This window comes from Piliocolobus tephrosceles, chromosome 1 (genome assembly GCF_002776525.5).
Source record: "Piliocolobus tephrosceles isolate RC106 chromosome 1, ASM277652v3, whole genome shotgun sequence".
NCBI lineage: Eukaryota > Metazoa > Chordata > Mammalia > Primates > Cercopithecidae > Piliocolobus > Piliocolobus tephrosceles.
The window spans coordinates 92,289,775-92,308,406 of NC_045434.1; the positions used below are offsets into that span (position 1 = coordinate 92,289,775).

The window sequence follows — 18,632 nt, forward strand, 5'->3', positions numbered from 1 at the left end:
AGTGACTGGGATGTGGGTGCCCCATTACTGTATGCATTCTTTCTTGAGAAGTACTTGATTGCTTTTAAGTGATACCCCAGTGTTTGAAAGTAGGAAGCAGAAGAGGTTTGGAAAGGCGTTTTACCTAAGTGAATAGGAAATCGCCCTCAGGTAGTGGTAACGTATTGCATGCATGTTTTCCACCTTTGGTTTTCCAGGGGGGGTAGGAGTGCATTTTAAGAGATGCTATTAAGTGTGACTTATTCTCAGAAAAAATAAAGTATAAATTTCAAATTCATGCTACAAGCAGATTAAGTTAATTTTGGCTAATCTTCATGTATTATTTGCAGTGGTGACTGCAATGAAGATTAATAACCTTGACCATCATTAGCATAATCCACTGTAATGCTGGATGTAAAATCACATCATTTTAATAATCGAATTTAATGTTTCCTAACAGTGGGGGTTCTTGTAGTTTTGCAAGTATTAGCTGTGAATTCTTTAAACTAAAGGCAGATAACTTTGAAAATGATCAATGCCTCTGGAATGCAAAATGCACTATGAATTATTTTAACCAGTCACAATATGCATATCTTTGTTTTCTTTGAGAGATTGCTAATGAGGTATATGCATTAGCGGTGTATGCATGTGTTGAGAAGCAGGGGTCTTTTCTTCTTAAAAACATTTGCAGAATGGATAACTAACCATTTTATGAGGATGAATCAAGAAACAGCATGGAGAGGCTAAGGGCAGGCTTCAATTTACCACATCAGCCCAGAAGGCATTCTCAATGTGGCATGAAAAGTTTCCAGTTCACTTTCTGCCCATAATTCTCCATTTGAGTCTGGGCAAATCACTTCTCTTGAATCTCTGTCTCCTACGTGTAAGGCAAGGGCCATGACCTAGATGAATGGCTCTAACAGGCATGGCCTGCCTTCTCATCTGCATGCACATACAGTGCCAGCACCTTGTTTTTGACAGCCATACAGATGAGCCTTTTCCTGGACGCCAAGGGGCCTTTCCTTTTCCCTCAGATTGCTCTATTCCCGTCCGCCTGCAGGGGGTGCTCTTACTCAGAGTCTCCTGAATTCTGAATTAGCATAATTGTCCATTTTGGAAAACTGGGCCCAGTTTTTTTGAGTTCTAATGTCCTGTTTTTCCAGCTTCCACAGTTATGCATGATGTAATAATGGATTGAATTTTCTTTATAAGAGGAGACAGCATTTTATTTAATGGTTAAATATAGTTTGGAAGAGATCAATGTGTATAACATAGCAGGTTACCCCATTTTTGTGCATTAGGTTTAGTGAGTTACCTGCTAGCAAGGACAATGTGTTATGTTTAATTTTAACTTTTTTCATCTAGTGAAAAATGTCAGAATAGCCCTCCCTCGATCCTTATCCAGAGCTAAGGCCAAAGGAAGACATTATACCCAGACAGACTGTGTGCCAGGAGAAAGCAGCAGCCAGCCAGAGAAATACCGTGTGAGGGAAGAGTAACCTGGCAGCATCGTTTGTCAGTGCACGTAGAGCCAGACTGCAGATCAGCACAGTCCCATGGGGCCAGGACTGAAGAGACATGAGGGCAAGATGAAAAGGAGTCAAGCTTCGGGTAAATCACCATCTTTAGAAAAACCTTGCCCCCCTCCCACTCTCCTCTCCTCCCCTCTCCTCACCAACTAGGGGGAGGGGAGAGATCCAGGAGAGGGCTGTGCCAGGCTAGGCACTGGTGGCCTCACCTCAGCAAGCTCTGGATCAGTGGTGCTCAACTCAGGGTACCCATTAGAACCACCTGTGGTGCTTCAGGGACATGCCCAGGTGTCACCCAGACTCTGCTTCTGAGTCTCCATGGATTGAGAAGCCTGACTTGGGGTTTTCAAAAGCTTCTAAGATGAGTCTACTGAGACCCTCTGCTCAGCTAAATGGAAGCACTGTGTTGAACTGCCTGATACTTTACTTGAACATAGTTGCAAGTTTGCCTTATCACACATCAGTGTGTCTAGATATTCTCATTGATGAACAGCCATTCACCTTAGGAGCGGCTCTCACTCTCTCTAGGTGGTTAAAACTGGGTTAGGTATTAAGGCCTTCCATGTGTCTCCATGTTGGGAGGGGCCAGTCTCCTGAGTCAACACTGCCATGAAAACCACAGCAGTTCTGGCCTTGCTTAAAGAAGCAACCTTTTCCAGGGGACGCTGTTTCTGATCTAAATTAAGATTCCCTCTTTTAAAAAATCTTGCTTTCACAACTATACACGTAGGGAAGGAAGAAGATAAAATTAAAGGAAATCAGTCACTTACGGTTTTGGTTTTTTGGTTTTAGTCAGTTCTCTTCTTGTTTTTATTTAATGCCATCATATTATATTAGCATATGCCATAACATTTAAAAATGCCCATTCTCTCCAGCTTCAGTTCAAAAGGGAGTGGGGAAGGCCATCGACTAAGCCCACCTTCAAGGTCACACTCCCATACTTTGCACAGAGAAGAAAACACAGTCTCCCATCCAGATCCTCAGACCCACACACCAGTCCACCACTCTCATTCCAGATGCTCTAAGCCTGGGTCTGGACACATGTGGTCAACATACATCCTGGATCTGACAAATCCAATGGTGGCCAGCGGTAGAATTGAAGCCTCTAAGTTTTCATTCACTCCCAAAGTGTGCTGAGAAATCCTAGGCTGTTTTTTCCATTTAATTCCTGTAGATGACTCATTTGCTCCTCAGTTTTCTATGGCCCAATTTTCCCACTGGAATAATGGGAATAATATGTCATCCACCTTACAGGGCGATGACTAATATATTGGCATTTGAGGTCCTTAGATGAAAAGTATTACTGTATATAAGTATAAAGTATTATTATTTAATAATCACTGAGTTGGTCAATGTGTTCATTCATATGGAGTTTTTGGAGGAGAGTTTTAAGGAATGACAGCAGTAGAAATGCAGCTAGATATATTTTTGAAAACATTTTTTAGGTCTACCAACTTAGAAAAAGTCCCAGATATTACATACTCCTTCTAAAGCACCTAATTTGCATTTTTATTATTATTATTATTTGCCTAGAACTACAGAAAAATTTACGGGAAGGAAAGTAAGGGTACAGGGTTTTCAACGTGGAGAAATTCATTTCCCATCCCCTGGCTGCCAAGCCTTCCTACTCACAGTTCCACAAATGTGCCTGCAGCTGCGAGGACAGCTGGAGAGATCTGTTGTCTTTCTGGTCACCTCTGACATTTTGCAGTGTCTCTTCTGATTGACACTGTATACAGGGCATAACCTCTCTGACTTGGCCCTGCCTATTATGAAAGTGTCACCATGGGGGCAGGGAGCTAGAGAGCTTTAGTTGGTTTAAAGAAGTATAATGTGTCCTTGCGCTTTGAGCACAGCAGTGGAAACCTGGCGACTCTTCCTGGAGCTCTAGGGACTTCTAACCAGAGCAAGTTGGTTCATTACAAGCTGTTATACCATAGAAAGAGAAGACCTTTGGCTAAGGTAGAGAAAGGCTGACTCATACAGGCAGTTGTATAACTGTAGACAGGCAGGGCCCATGGAGCTGTGGAGAGTTCACTGGACTCCTCTACCTTCTAAGACACAGGTTCCCACCTGATTCAGGGAGAGAGACTTCCCACTAGTCCACCTTCTGTGTGTTACTAAAAGGAAGCCATATTTGGAGCTGGTCTAAGCTCCAGGCCCTGCAATTTCATTTGCCTTTCCTTAGTAAGGAACACAGTAACAATGCGAACAAAACCACGCAGAGCATGTGAAGACCGGGCCCTTCTGATGCTGATGTGTGAAGAAAACTGGATACTAGACTGAACAAATTTTTAGCTGTTGACTTATGGGAACCACAGAAATGGATTGAAATAAAACTTACAAAATCACTGTAACCACTCTTATTTATGCATTACCACCAAGGGAAAACAAAGTCACTGAAACAGAAAAATGTTTTCCAAAGGAAAAATCAGTTTCCTCTTTGGTGACCTGAGAAAGTTTACCATAACTCCATTCAAAACCTTCAGGCACTTGACTTTTTTTTTTTTTTTTTAATATCCTTTACCTTTTTAATAAAAAGTAAAAAACAAACAAAAAATACATCAATGTTCCGAATAGAACCTCTCTATGTAAAGGTCTCACTGAACAAATAAACATAGGACCAGACAAAAGAAATGGAGCTGTGAATAGCAATATGATAATATTATGAAGCATTTATATATGTATGTATATATTATATATGAATGTGCAGGTATATGTGTGTGTACCTATGTATGTATAAATCTGTAAATATTTGCCTACATACACGTCACACACACACATACATATTTATACTGACCTCTTTAGATTGAAGTCCAAGGCACTTTTTACAATGAACAGGTTAAAGCCATTAATTTAGAACATAACTGTTTCTGGGTACATATCGAGTTATGGCGCCAATATTGGAATTCACATCTTTCCTTGCCCACCTTGGAGTGTTTCTTGTTGGTGCAATGAATAAGAGAATTGGCTTTAAAGGAGATTAGCAATGTTTCTAGATGGTTAAACTAACTTATCTTGCTAGTTTCCTCTAGGGGAGGAGAGTTCTCACTGGCGAGATGCTGAGTTCCTCAAGGGAAGAACACAAGCGTCAAGAAACACAACAATTTCTGTACTACGCTAAGCAGAGACCCCTGTAACCTTCCAGAGGACCTGCCCTGAGGTTCCACCTGATATTCTGATGTCCCTGCTAGCCTAGGCAAAAAAAAAAAAAAAAAAAGGCTAAAACTTAAAAATGGGGGCTTTGAGGTGGCTCAAGGATATGAAGACCGGAAAGAGACTATCTCTCATTGACTTTATTATGTTTGATGTAGATCATCCAAGTTATATAACCTCAAGTGGAATTTTAAGATGCATTTTTTTATCCTTATGATCATTCAGGACCTTCACATGATCAAATAATTCTGTAAATGAGACTCAAGGAAGAAATAGTTTCATTATCTAACTATTAATAAGGTTGGTTATCACTACGGAGAGGTGAGGCCAGTGCTTATCAATATTTCCAGTGCATACAGGTCACCTGGGGATTTGTTAAAAGGCCAATTCTGATGAAGAAGGTTTGGTGTAGGGCCTGAGATTCTGCATTTCTAACAGGCTTACAGATGATGCTAACGCTGCCAGTCTGTGGACCATGCTTTGAGTAGCAAGGGTTAGCATATAGCCATGGACTTGAATTGCTGTCAAGAGGTCTGCTTTCCCCAAATGATGAATTTGCATCTGTTTCCTTGATTCCAGATGGAATACAACTTTGAGGGGAAAGGTCAGAATATATTTGCTCTTTATAAATGTAAGTCTTAGTCTGAGCAGTGTTAGAAGGAAAAACCAAAAGAAAAAAAGCACTTAGTGGGCCCGGTGCGGTGGCTCACTTTGGGAGGCCTAGGCAGGTGGATCACAAGGTCAGGAGATCAAGACCATCCTGGCTAACATGGTGAAACCTTGTCTCTACTAAAAATACAAAAAAATTAGCCAGCTGTGGTGGCACGCACCTGTAGTCCCAGCTACTCGGGAGGCTGAGGCAGGAGAATGGCGTGAACCTGGAAGGCGGAGCTTGCAGTGAGCTGAGATTGCACCACTGCACTCCAGCTCGGGCGACAGAGTGAGACTCCATCTCAAAATAATAATAGTAATAATTTTTAAAAATTTAAAAAAGAAAAATCATTTAGTAGCAAAAAAGTTAAGAAATAAATCAATTACCACCAATACATTAATCAGTCAATTGTGAAATTGAAAATAAGCCAATTTCCATTATCCTGTAAGTAACCTAATAAAAACAGGTGCCCTGGAGTTCAGATGGCTTTAGTGGAGCTCGACCTAACGTATAACTGAGGAGTAATACAGGCACTGAGAAAATTTAGCTCCATAAAAAGAAAACTTGTGTACAAGTTAGGGCTCAGCTACATAAACAGACTGAAAATGGGCATTTAGACATTTCTCTTTCATACAGCATGAATACCTAATGTCATTGAGCCCCAAGACTTATATACCTTTAAGCTCACATAAATTGAAATTTGAGGGATTCCAGCCTTTTCCCAGGAGAAAACTTGTTATTTTGCACTATCTGTAAATCTATGTGAATTTCCAGGACTTGGGAAGGGAAGAGACACATACACTCAGTTAAATCTGCCCCGATGCAACCTGGTTTGCACCTGAACAATATTGCACCAAAGCAACAACAGCAAGTGAGGGTCCTAGGTGAGAAGAGGCTCACTGATTCTAGAAAACCTTTATTCTGTAACCAAACACATCCTGTTTTCATCTAGAAGTAGTGCCTTAGCCATACGAAGGAGGGAACTGAAAACTTCTACATATATGTCTCAGCTGCTCTGTTAAAGAGGGGTGTGGATTCCATGAGTTTCTTAATTTTGCTATAAAGGACAATATCTCAACGGGAACTCTTTATTTCCTCCCAGCTAGAGGAAGCTAGCAGAAAAGGCAGCCCAGCTCTTTGCTGGCTCTGGCTGTTCATGTCCTGCCGGCTCCTCCCATCATTCCCTTAGGAGCTGGGCTCCATGTCCTTGACAAACGTGTGGGAACCTTGTTCCCTCAAGGGTATTGCCAATTTAGAAAAGCACATCTGCACACTGGACTCTTGTTGCGCCTTGTAAAGTAGTTTGGAAACCCAACCCGGGTTTCACGTACATAGAGAAACTTGGAATGCCTAGGATTTTGAGTATTTTCAGTTACAGGAAAACAGGACTCTTCCTTATGCCCAATTCTGACATTGTCAAAGGAAAACTGGTTGGCTGAGTTTGAGACTTACATAATTTATGTAATGAGGCCTTTGAATTTATATAGAAAGAGCCTGCACTTTTATTAAACTGGCTTTGCACAGCTACTAAGGAGTGATGGCTTTTATAATCTCTTCTGAAATGGCTTGATAGAATTTAGGGTAGAATTATTCTTCTACGCTTGGAATAATGTTCTTTTGTCTCTAATACTCAGGCCTTGGAGAATTAGAATATGGCAGTTCAGTAGGCTGTGGTAGGAGGACCCATGGTCTGGGTGCCTGGCAATCACTAACAGTGATGTGTACTCAGAAACAGTCATTGGGAGAGCAGGCTGACAGTCGACCTGCTAAACACTAGTTTGATACAAAATGTTAATTGAAAGTTACAATATATTTTATAATATATCAATATATTTCATATTTAAAATAAACTGTTATGCTTTCTCCTATCATTAAAAAATAGCAAGCAGTACAGAGGCAAGATGCAAATTCATATTAAAGCTCATCTGATTCTGAATATAAACACTTCAGTTTCTGAGCTTGCCATGAAAATGTTTCCTCCATTAACATCCTGTCATTCTCTTTTGTTGTTCTCGTGGCCAGTGCAGAATGGAGAGTCTGGGACCAAAATTGAGTTGTTGCGCCATTAAAAAACGTTATCTGATGAAGGTGGATCAGTCTTGGTTCAGATTCAAAAACTGAGACAATATGACACAGCTAGAGAATGTTGTTTATTCCTCGTCCTTCTTGTGTGAAGCTGGACGTTGGCTGCTTCGATCCGATTCAGATATATATTTGTACTTTTTCTTTTTGGCTATAAATGTCAACATCTCTTTGGGATCCTAACTGCAGGTTGGTGTTGAATTTTGTGCTTTTCCTCCACCAGTTTGGTTGGTCACGATGTCTCTTTTGCTTGTTTCAACACATAGCCCAGGCCCAAGATTACAGCTTCCAGGATACATTTTTCAGGTGTGTAAACAACTGTCACAGGGCACTTGGCACCTAGATTTGGAGGTCATATGTTGAAGATTTGACAATGGTTTTGTGTTCAGAGGGAACTCCAGTTCATGTTTGGGTGTTTCCAGTAATGGCGTAAGACAAAAAGATCACAGTTATATTTCTTCTATCTGTATATATGTATATACCATTGCGCTGAGTACTTTTTAATAAGCTGTGGTCTGTTTCGATAAAAATCTACATATAACTTGTTTAACAGGAGTTTAACGTTAATTTCTATTCATGCAGCCTGACACAAGCTTTCTACTACCACAAGCAGACAGTTACTATTGCTATCCCTGTAAACTCCTTTCTCAGTGGTGTTAATGATCCCATTTCCCTAATGTTGATTTTGGCGCAGTAGAGAAGGAAAGGATACCGTCTGGGGCGTCATGAAGCCCACTGACTGCAAGGGGAGAGAAGGGGCTGTTCGTGCCTACCGGGAAGTCACCTGATAGCTGTCTAAGGTACTGAAATCAAACCCTGCAGAGTCAATAGGGATCCTTCATCTGCTTCTAGCAACTCTCGGGGAAGAAGAATGAATGTAGAAAACTGGGGACATATTTTAGGATTTAAAAACGGTAACTTAAAAAGAGTAGTAACCTACTGGTAGTGCAATGACTTCACAGTATCTCAGTTGTGATACTGTGATGGGAGCAACACCATTTGTCCTGGGATGAAACACTGATTCTTAATTTGGAGTGTACTGTTTGTTAAGTTGCACTCTGGAGGAGGAGGAAGGTTCTGGAACTACGTGCTAATCCCATATTTCTCCCTGCTGATTTTACCACTATTTAATATGCACTAATTACTTTTTGGTAACAATTGATTGCATTCAAACATAACATCGAGGTGTGAACTAGACACAATCAGTCTGGGCGGCTGTTGATGACAAAGGTGATTTCATTTGTTCTGTATTGAATACTTTGTACTTAAGAATATTAACTATTCTCTTCGTTTTAAGTACAGAGAAATTGATGTATGAGGTGCTTATATGAACTGGCCAAAGATGTGGATCCAGTCTTAGATTTTTATTTATTCTGATTTTCTATGACTAGGTTTCTTCTTTTCCATGATTGTTTATTCACAAGGAAGTTATAAAAATTTAAGGGGGAAATCCCCCAATATATTAAAATCATTACTTCTTCAATGCTCTTCCTTCTTGGCTTTTAATAATAAAAATAGCTTGTACATGCTCAGCGCTTGGAATTTACTTTTGCGTGCATTTTCTATGTCTCCTAATTCACAAGATTGTTGTTCTACCACTGGCCCTTGCTGAGGTCGGTCAGTGGTGACTTGGGGCCTTCCCCCTCTTGTTCTTTTGGATTGTATTAAGCACTTCTAGAGACATGATATCATGAAGTTACGTATTAGGAAGATGGCAAGAGCAGTTTGTAGATACTTTATGACAATTTATTATGATGATCATATATATGTGGCCTTTGATCCAAAGGTGAAGACTTTTATTTGGACTTCAATCTAAGGAGGAGTGAGCCCCTAGTCTGGTGTAATTTACCAACTAATGCTATGTCCTGAAATTCCACTGAGATTAGTGGTCTTAAAGTATCACAGTACATCCCTGACTTTACAGTACATGAAGCTATAATATGGCTTAAGCAATGGCGGGGGTGGGGGTGGCTCCATATTTCTAATTCAAGTGTCTAGATATTTTAGGGAATATTAGAGTGATTTTACTTGTCACTGAGTTGTCAGAAAGATTATAGTAGGGGATCTGCCATTGGGTCAGTCCTCTAGGAGTGGGCAGATCTTGATCGGTACAGTATTGGAGTGAGGTTACCATAATTAATAGTTCTTACATATAGCTGTTTTTTTTTCGAGATGGAGTCTTGCTCAGTCACCCAGGCTGGAGTGCAATGGCACGATCTCGGCTCACTGCAACCTCTTTCTCCGGGGTTCAAGTGATTCTCCTGCCACAGCCTCCCAAGTAGCTGGGACTACAGGCATGCACCACCACACCCAGCTAATTTTTGTATTTTTAGTAGAGATGGGTTTTTGCTATGTTGGCCAGGCTGGTCTTCAACTCCTCACCTCAGGTGATCCTCTCACCTTGCCCAAAGTCCTGGGATTACAGGCGTGAGCCACCACACCTGGCTATGTATACCCAGTTCTTGAGCAGATAATTAAATCTCCTCCACCAAAAAATGTGAAAATAAGGTACAAGAAGGCATGACATGAGAATCCACCTGCCCCTTTTCCCATCTGACTGTGATGCTGAGGTGTGGTGGAATTAGCCAAAAGATGGAGGAAGAAAACTTGGGTGAGCTACACCCAGAATAATTAATACTTAAGTCATCAAGGGTTGATTGTACTTGTAGGAGAACAGGTAACTTTCCCACATAAAGCTGAAATGCTAGTACAGAGAAATAGCCTTCCATTTGCTATTACAGGATCAATGTGCAGGTTCGATAACTTTTTTTTGGAAGCATAAGTATTCTTTTGCCAAGAATAAAAATCACATATAGCTATTGCACTACCAATAGGTCAATTCATGCTACAAATGTCCATGTGTTTCTAGGATGCCAGTGGCTACTGCTACCAGAAATAATTCCAATCACTCCCTTGACTAGTGTTGCTAGTTTGGTCTTTAGGGTTTAGCTAAGTGAGAGCATCAATGATGGGTTAAAGAAGAATTATTTGCAGACCACAATGAATAAATCACAGTCGATGTGCACTTTTGGCCAGGAAGAATGGCAGTGGAATCTTGCATGTCATTTGGTTGAAATTAAGACTAAATCTCTATATGTGCACACACCCACACTCACACCCCCACACACACATATCACAGGGTTACAGCAGAATGAAAACAGTGAATAGGAATCACTAGTTGAAGGCTGCAGGTTTAAATAATCAGGACTGGCACACTCAGATCAGCCCACCAGTGGTCTTCACTTTGTGAAATGGAACTAATGCCACAAGGAAACTGCATGGTTATTTCATCTGTTTACACATCTGCTTATATGTTCAGCTGAACTGTCACTGAAAACAAGAGCACCATTCTTGGGACATAAAACGAGGAGGGGAAACGTTCAGATAATCAACAGTTAAAAGAACAAGTAAAAAAATAAGCCAACAGCAGGTGTGGCATCTCTGGTACACAAAACAACTAATGAAAGTGTTCAAAGGAATTATCAAGGCAAGCCATTAAGACTATAAACCATCAAAGGAGCAGCAGCAATATAGCAAGAGACGGAAGAAGAGGGTGAGCAACAGACTAGATCTTCCTGAAAGAGTGGCCTTGGCTCGACAGTTGTCTACCTTGTGCTGTCCTTAAAAGAACAGGCCCAGTGCTACAGAAGAAAAATCTCCGTGCCAAGCCACTGCCTTCAGAATGGTGATGATGTCTTCTTACAAAGGTAAACCCAAGATGACAACCACAAGCAAAAAACACACTCTTTTGTTTTACCTTCAACAGATGAAATAGTCCATACAGTACCATTCAGTTTCCCATAGGCAGAAACCAAAGACCTCAGAATGAGAAAGTGATGGTTTTCACGTCACAAATGTTACATGTGATCAGATTATGGAGCATTGAAAACATTTTTCAGTGCCTCTCGATACACTAAATCTTGATGTTTCTGAAGTCTCTTGGAGTTTGAGATGTATTGGAATAGTTTTTCGCACCAAGATTAACATGGCACAGTAGGAACAGTCTACTGACAAATCCATGTCCTCTTACCTTACCCATAAGGTTCCCTAAGGGTTCCCTTCATTCTCACAACATTTCATTTTGAGATGACTTAAGGTCAGGTAGAAGGGACCACATGGGCCACTCTTCATCACTTCTCCTCCTAGCTCAGAGGCTCACAAGTGAGGCACTTGGCCCTTTGGCACTTCTAACATCTGGGGCTGGAAACCTGTTGCTGGATAAATACAGCTCAGCAAATCCCCAAACCATACTTCTATTCACTAAGGTGTTATGGGGTTGCTCCTGTTTGTGCATGTCTGCACACACACGCACAATTTCTTGTCCTCTCCCTCCACACATACAGACATACATCTAGTCATTGTGGTCCATCAAAACACAGCTTGTTTGGATGGAAGAAGAAAACTCTGCAGATGCTGTTATTTTTACAAGCTTGCTTATCCCTCCTGAATGCCAACAATTTTGGCTTGGCATCCATTTCAAATCAAGCAAGGTGCATATCCAGGACAAAGCAATGTGCATTATGTCTGAAGGGACCCGCATCTTCAGTGAAACTCAGAATGTGGCCAGAACTAGCTAACTACTTGAACTGAAAGCACCCCATGTTCAGATTCAAACCAACTCAGCACACATGTAAGGGGTGCCTGTTGTGTGTAGGGTAAGGTGTCAAGTCCTTTTTTATTTGGATTAAGCTCAAATAAGAAAGGACCTGAACCGAATGTGGGATGTGTATGTGTGTACATGTACACGTTTGCAAACACACAGGTTTATGTGGGTATTAATATTGAGTGGAAAATCTGGCTTTTTATTTGTGTCTTTTTTTTTTTTTTTTTCAGTCTGATTTGGGTATGTCTGTTTTGGCAAGTTGTGGGCAGCTCTCTTTTACTTTTGTCACCCAGAGGCTTCCGTAGACAAAAGGAAAGGAGAGCGGTGTATTCAAAGACCCTCATGGCGAAGAGCCCATCCCCCAAGCCTGACACGACCCCCTCTCCCAGGGGACCCCTCTTCTGGACTGGCTTCACTGTTGGCTACTTCAGTGCATCTGACCCCCACCCACCGCGTGAAGACCTGAGATTGAGCGTGGATTTCTGTTCTCCACCAACTCTGCAGCAAGGGCCCTGCCAGAGGCGTCGCTTCCTGTCATCTCTTCTTCCCGCTCCCAAGTAGAGGCACCTAAACAGAGATTAGATTTCTGGTTTCAAGGCATGTCGGACCAAGCACGCTGAATGAACATGAGTTAGTTAATTAGCTCGGTCTCTCTTCTTTCCGTTCCCTGGTCTGAATGTTCCTTGATGGCAAAGCGACCAGGAGAGAGTTGGTTTGCATCTTAAGACCTATGGGTAATGCTTCTGGAGTGGGGAGATTTATTTAGCAACTGCTTGAACTTGTGTATGGGGTCGGGAAGGAGGTGGAGCTGACCCCAATGGGGCTATCGGAGATTGGGGTGTGGGTGGTGCCCACTGCCACGCTGACACCCCGGGCCTCGATGATGGCAGACAGGAGCTGCTGCTGCTGCTGGCGCAGGGTGTCGGCGATGAGCAGAGGCAGGGAGTTGAAGCTGGCAGTGAGATGCTCCAGCTTTGACTCCAGGCTGCCAATCTGCTTCTCCAGGTCTTCGCTCCGGTCATTGAGTTCCGTGATTAAGTCATACATGACATTCTGCATCTGTGTGGAGAGAGAGGCGAGAGACAGGGAGATGACAGGTCATCACAGAGGAATCTGCAATGGGAGAAATGAAATGCCCTCCACAGTATGACAGGAGCCACTTCCACACCAGTTGATCTGGTCAAGGAAGGATACAGGCTTCTTTCCTGGGGATGGGGAGGCTGAAGTGTGCACATTTGTGTTTTCTTATTACAAAAATAATGAGTATTAATGACAGCATTTTATTAGAAAATATGCACCGAGAGGGAAAAAAGTGGCCCCTTTTTTTCTTAAATAAAGTGAGTCTCTAAATTGTCTCTTGTTCTCACAGGGCCACAACCTCTCAGCTCACGTGACTGCTGGCATCTAATGATTCCAGAGAAGACACTGGTGGGGAATGGACAGTGCAGTGGGTGTATAATTAGTAGGCCAGGGCTCAAGTACACATCTGCAGCTCACTAACAGTGTGCCCTCTGCCAGGCGCCTGGCCTCTCTCAATCTCAACTGCCTTATACAATTGGAGTTAATAATAACTATACACAGTTAGGAGTTATTGCACATCTCCCAACCTCTATTTTAACACAGCAGCCAGGAAGTAAAGTGAATTAACTCTCAAGCACAGTGCTTAGCCAAAGGGGGCTGCCTTGCTAAGGTGTGGCCCTTCCCCTGTCTGATCCACAATGCCTCAGGGTGGGACATCCCTGAAGGGCCACTCTGAAGGGCTGAGGTCTTTGTTGACTGTATCCCAGTTTAAACTCTCCCTCTGACCGATCCTGCTTCCCTCACTCCTTGGCAGGGGTCCTGAGGGTGCTCCTCGCAGAGCTCCCCAGTACCCCTCCTGCACTCAGCACTGACTCTCCGTGTTCCAAGGGTGCCGACCGATTACCAGTGTTCCTTCCCCAACATCTTGTGGCCCCCTTGTTGGTCTGCAGAGTCTTAGTCTATGCAACAGATATTTTTCTCCCCGCAAATCAGCAAATGCCATCTTGGCTGTGTATCAGACTTGGGAACAAGATTCACGGGCGTCTTCAGCCTCCCACGTGTCAGGGAGTGAGGCTCCTAGGGCGGCAATGCAGAGGGCCAGGCCGGTGGTTGCTTGGTCATCCCTGAGGTACTGTGGCTCTTTGGGTTTCTGGTGATCTGCTGGTGACACCCCAATCCTATTTCACCTGAAATTTCAGGTTACGCTAGGAAGACGTGGAAACGATTTATGCCCCAGGGACCAAAGCAGCAGCAAGTAAGGTGAGAGGAAAAAAGAGGAGTAAAAGAAGATGTGAGAAGCTAGAGAAGAATGAAGGGGAGCAGGGATGCAAAATGCAGTGAGGCCTCCCCAGCAGACTCCAGGCCCCACGAGGAAATTCACTGGGGCAGCATAAGGTCACGAGGTGGCATGGAGATGGCCCTGCCCCCATGAGCTCCGCTGTGGCCAGAGCAGGACACCGTGTTGTGGATGCCCTTGGAGGACAGGGTGACTTTAGAAGTGAAAGTACTCCCTTTATTAATCAACATGACAGAACCTCTTCGAGGCGCACATTCTTCCCGGAATGTGCAAAATCACCCCTTTCATTTGACCACAGGGGTACCCTGATGAGCTCTGGACTCAGAGTCCAAGCCTCTGGGTCGTGGCCCCTGCACTGGTGCTCACCAACTGCCTGTCTGTGGGATGGTCACTTTCTTCGTTTGGATCTTGGTTTCCTCATCTATATTGATCATCAGAACTACCATTTGCAAAACCTTTATCGTTTACAAAGCATTTTCACAGATATCATCTTATTCGATCACCTGAGCCTCCGATGGTAGGAATTATTTTTATATTTCAGCTGAAGTAATTGAAGCAATCGGGGAAAGACTCCAAGCCCTCCCAGCTCTGCCAGCCTATAGGACAGCAATTCAATACAGACATAATATGTGGAGGCCACGTGCCATATTCTTAATTTAGAGAGGACCAAAGGGCAGGAGTGGGAAGGCGCTGAGTTAGGAGGCTACAGCACAAAGACAGAAAAGAGAGAGAACACGGCGTTATCGTCTCCCCCTGTTCCGTTGCTTGGTGACAGGATGCCAGGGGGAATATGGACCAGTGTGAAGTGTGCTAAGCTGCCGCCAGGACCTTGGGTGAGTCTCCTGGGAGGAAAAGACAAAGACTGGGCGAATGTCAGAGTTCACCTCCTCCCCAAATCTCCCCATGGGGGTTCTGCAGATTTTTTCCCTTAACCCTTTCCTGCACACTCTTTCTTTCCAGGTAACTTGCTCCTGGGTTATTTACAGCTTAGTTCCCCCACCCAATTCATAGGAGTGTCCTTCCAGTTCACTGAGGGGTTCGCTTCACCCAGTCTGCTCTCTGGGACCCATCTCTCCGAGAGGCCCATCTCTCCGAGAGGCACTGCAGAAATGCAGGTTTGAAAGTTGGGTTTGCCCGATGTCCCCAGGGAACATTAGTCACAGTGTGTCCTGCAAGGTGAGAGGAGAGACAGGAAGCACTGCTACTCATAGAAGAAACATCCTGGGGCATCTCGTTGGGCTATTCCTGAAGCTCACAGGTGGGTCTCTAGCCCTGTTTGCTCCGTATGACCCTCTTCCTGGCCAATGCTGATTGGTCCCAGGGTGGATACATGGCCCAAACTGGCCAATCATTTCTTCTCTTCTGAGAATTTAGAATTAAGACTAGTAGGGGGCCAATTAGTCTTTACCTGTGGCTAAAACTATCATATGTACTCTCTGAATTGGAGCCTGTTACAGTCTGTTGTGGGGATGGGAGGCAGAGAGGGAGAGGAAGAGAGAGACAGGGAGAGGGAGAGAGAACTGAAGCAGTCACTTGTACAGAAAGAGACAGAAGCGATGGTGAGAGACCTCCTGGTTGTGGGGGCTTCCCAGGTCTGGTTCAAGTCAGTTCCTTCCTGCAGTCTGGCCACATGTCTCCTTTGAGGTTCTGCCTGGAATGAGACTCCTTATATCCTTAGAATAGATTTCTCCATTTTTAAACCTAGTCCCAGCAGGTTTCTGATATTAAAACCAACACACCCAAAAACCTGAGGGAGTTCTCTCCTGCATGCCCACGTTCCACTCCCACCCCAGGCTCCTAGGAACCACCCTGCACTCCACGTGAACGCCCTCCTCCAAAGGCACACAGGCCTGGAGGCTTCTCCCCAACTGTGCCAAGCCACTTACTCCCCGACTGAAGTCCTCACAGGTTTAGGAGGCCCTTTCTTTTGTTCAATCCCTTTATTAAACAAGGCGCCTGCACGTGGCCCGAGAACTAGTGATTTCTCTGATTGCACTCTTTTCAAAGGGTGCTTAATGTGCCTGAGGGAGTTTCTCTTGCTTACCCAGGGAATGTGTTCCATTATGATAATTGACATCTGCTGGAATGTTCTGCCAGCCTGGCCCTGGGCTGTATGCTTAATATACAATTCCTATCAAGAGGCAATGAGGAGAGGGGGCTGAGGTGGGGGAAGCCCTTTCTTCAGTGGCACCCACTCTCAGCTCTGCCAGCAGTGTGGCCTTCAGCTCCCTCACCTGGGGGATTTGCAAGAGGACAGAGTTTCTTTACAGTATTTATGGCAGCTCAGGGCCAGAAACAGAGTGGCAGAGTGATGGCGAGCCTCACGCCCTAGGGCTCTCAAAGGAGGGTTCTCTTTTTGGGTATCTTCATGTTCCTTGTAGGCTATCTGCCTCTTGAGAAGTAAAGAAATGCACCCCCACACACACACCACTGCCACCAATTTGAGGCCAGAAAAACTGGTTGTTAAGGATTGGAGGATGCACAAAAATGAAGTTCCAAGTATTACAGCAAACCGGTGTGACCTGGGCAGTCAGCATGGCTATCGTTGCCGTCTGGTCCTTGCTAGCATGCTTCACAGCCGTGCAAACTCAAGCCCAACCTCAGGAGCCCCTCAGTGTGCAGCTCATAAAATGACACGGGAAAGGTTCGGTCAGCTCATTAATTCCACGCAAAGACACACCTGAGCGATTTCACTTAAGAAACAAACGCCAAGTTTTAAAAGACCACAAGACATACTGGTAGATTGCAAATGGAACAAACTGGAGCATAGGTATCTTTGAACCAGGCAGAAATTTTTCTTTGCTTGCCTGGTCCTGCTCTGTCCAGTGCGAACCCAGCCAGGACTCACAGGTGAGCCTGAGAAGACTCAGTGTCTGCACATTCTAGGGGATGTCTCCAGACACTGCCACTCACCTTGGAAAGGTCCACCAGGGTGTTGGCTTGGTCACTCAGCTTCCTCTGCTCCATCTTGACGCTCCTCAACCTGTGGGGAAGAGTGATAACAGGCAAGCCCTTCAAGTTCATGCAAAGGCTTAGCCCCACCAGCAGATCCTCCAGCCCTTCCGCTGCCTCTGATTTTGGCACATATTTCTTTTTTTTTTTTTTTTTTTTGAGACGGAGTCTCGCTCTGTCGCCCAGGCTGGAGTGCAGTGGCCAGACCTCAGCTCACTGCAAGCTCCTCCTCCCGGGTTCACGCCATTCTCCTGCCTCAGCCTCCCGAGTAGCTGGGACTACAGGCGCCCACCACCTCGCCCAGCTAATTTTTTGTATTTTTTTTAGTAGAGACGGGGTTTCACCGTGTTAGCCAGGATGGTCTCGATCTCCTGACCTCATGATCCGCCCGTCTCGGCCTCCCAAAGTGCTGGGATTACAGGCTTGAGCCACCGTGCCCGGCCCTGCTGCCTCTGATTTTGGAACCCAGCATGGGGACCGTGAACCTGGGGAAGAACTGAGGCTTTTACTTTCCAGGGGCTTGTCACATCCCCCCAGAAAGCAAACTCTTGTCCCAACGCATGCTCACCTTCAGTCACTGGTTTCCTGCTATTCTCAGATCATTTCCCTGCCTCTATGCCTGGGCTGCGCCTTCCATCTTGAGTGCCTTATTCTCAATTTTTCAGGGGTTCCCCAAACCTCTCCATCAGAATAAATGTTTTCACCCTTTGCTTTTCCACTTTTAAAAACTCCCCCATTGCCGGGCACGGTGGCTCAAGCCTGTAATCCCAGCACTTTGGGAGGCCAAGACAGGCGGATCACGAGGTCAGGAGATCAAGACCATCCTGGCTAACACGGTGAAACCCCATCTCTACTAAAAAAAAATACAAAAATCTAGCCGGGCAAGGTGGTGGGTGCCTGTAGTCCCAGCTACTCAGGAGGCTGAGGCAGGAGAATGGCGTAAACCCGGGAGGCGGAGCTTACAGTGAGCTGAGATCCGGCCACTGCACTCCAGCCTGGGCGACAGAGTGAGACTCTGTCTCAAAAAAAATAAAAATAAAAAAAATTAAAAAAAAATAAAAACTCCCCCATCACAGAAAGCATCAGCCACAGTTTGTTCTGATTTGAGTTGCAATGCATGGGGTGTGTGTGTGTGTGTGCACTGTGTGTGTGTGGTGTATGTTCTGTGAGTGTGTGGCATGTGTGTGGTTTGTGTGGTGATTGTGTGTTATGTGTGTTGTGTGTGTGCTGTGTGTGGGTGTGTGTGTGGTGTGTGTTTGGGGGCATGTGGTGTGTGTGTGGTTTGTGTGTGGGCGGGGGCATGTAGTGTGTGGTTTGTCTGTGTGGTATGGTGTTTGTATGTGTTGTGTGTGGTGTGTGGGG

At 44.4% G+C, this 18,632-nt stretch overlaps 1 protein-coding gene across 3 annotated transcripts in view; it reads right to left on the bottom strand.

Annotated features, from left to right (window-relative positions):
• Positions 1-12,211: 12,211 nt before the first annotated feature.
• KCNN3 (potassium calcium-activated channel subfamily N member 3) overlaps positions 12,212-18,632 on the bottom strand; it is a 164,345-nt gene continuing 157,924 nt past the window's right edge. For all 3 annotated transcript variants that reach the window (XM_023213861.1, XM_023213863.1, XM_023213864.1), the window contains 2 exons: positions 17,232-17,301; positions 12,212-13,060 (listed from right to left, as the gene is read on the bottom strand). In XM_023213861.1, coding sequence (XP_023069629.1) covers positions 12,764-13,060; positions 17,232-17,301 — 367 coding nt within the window. In that variant the 3' untranslated portion in view covers positions 12,212-12,763. The remainder of the gene's footprint in view (positions 13,061-17,231; positions 17,302-18,632) is intronic.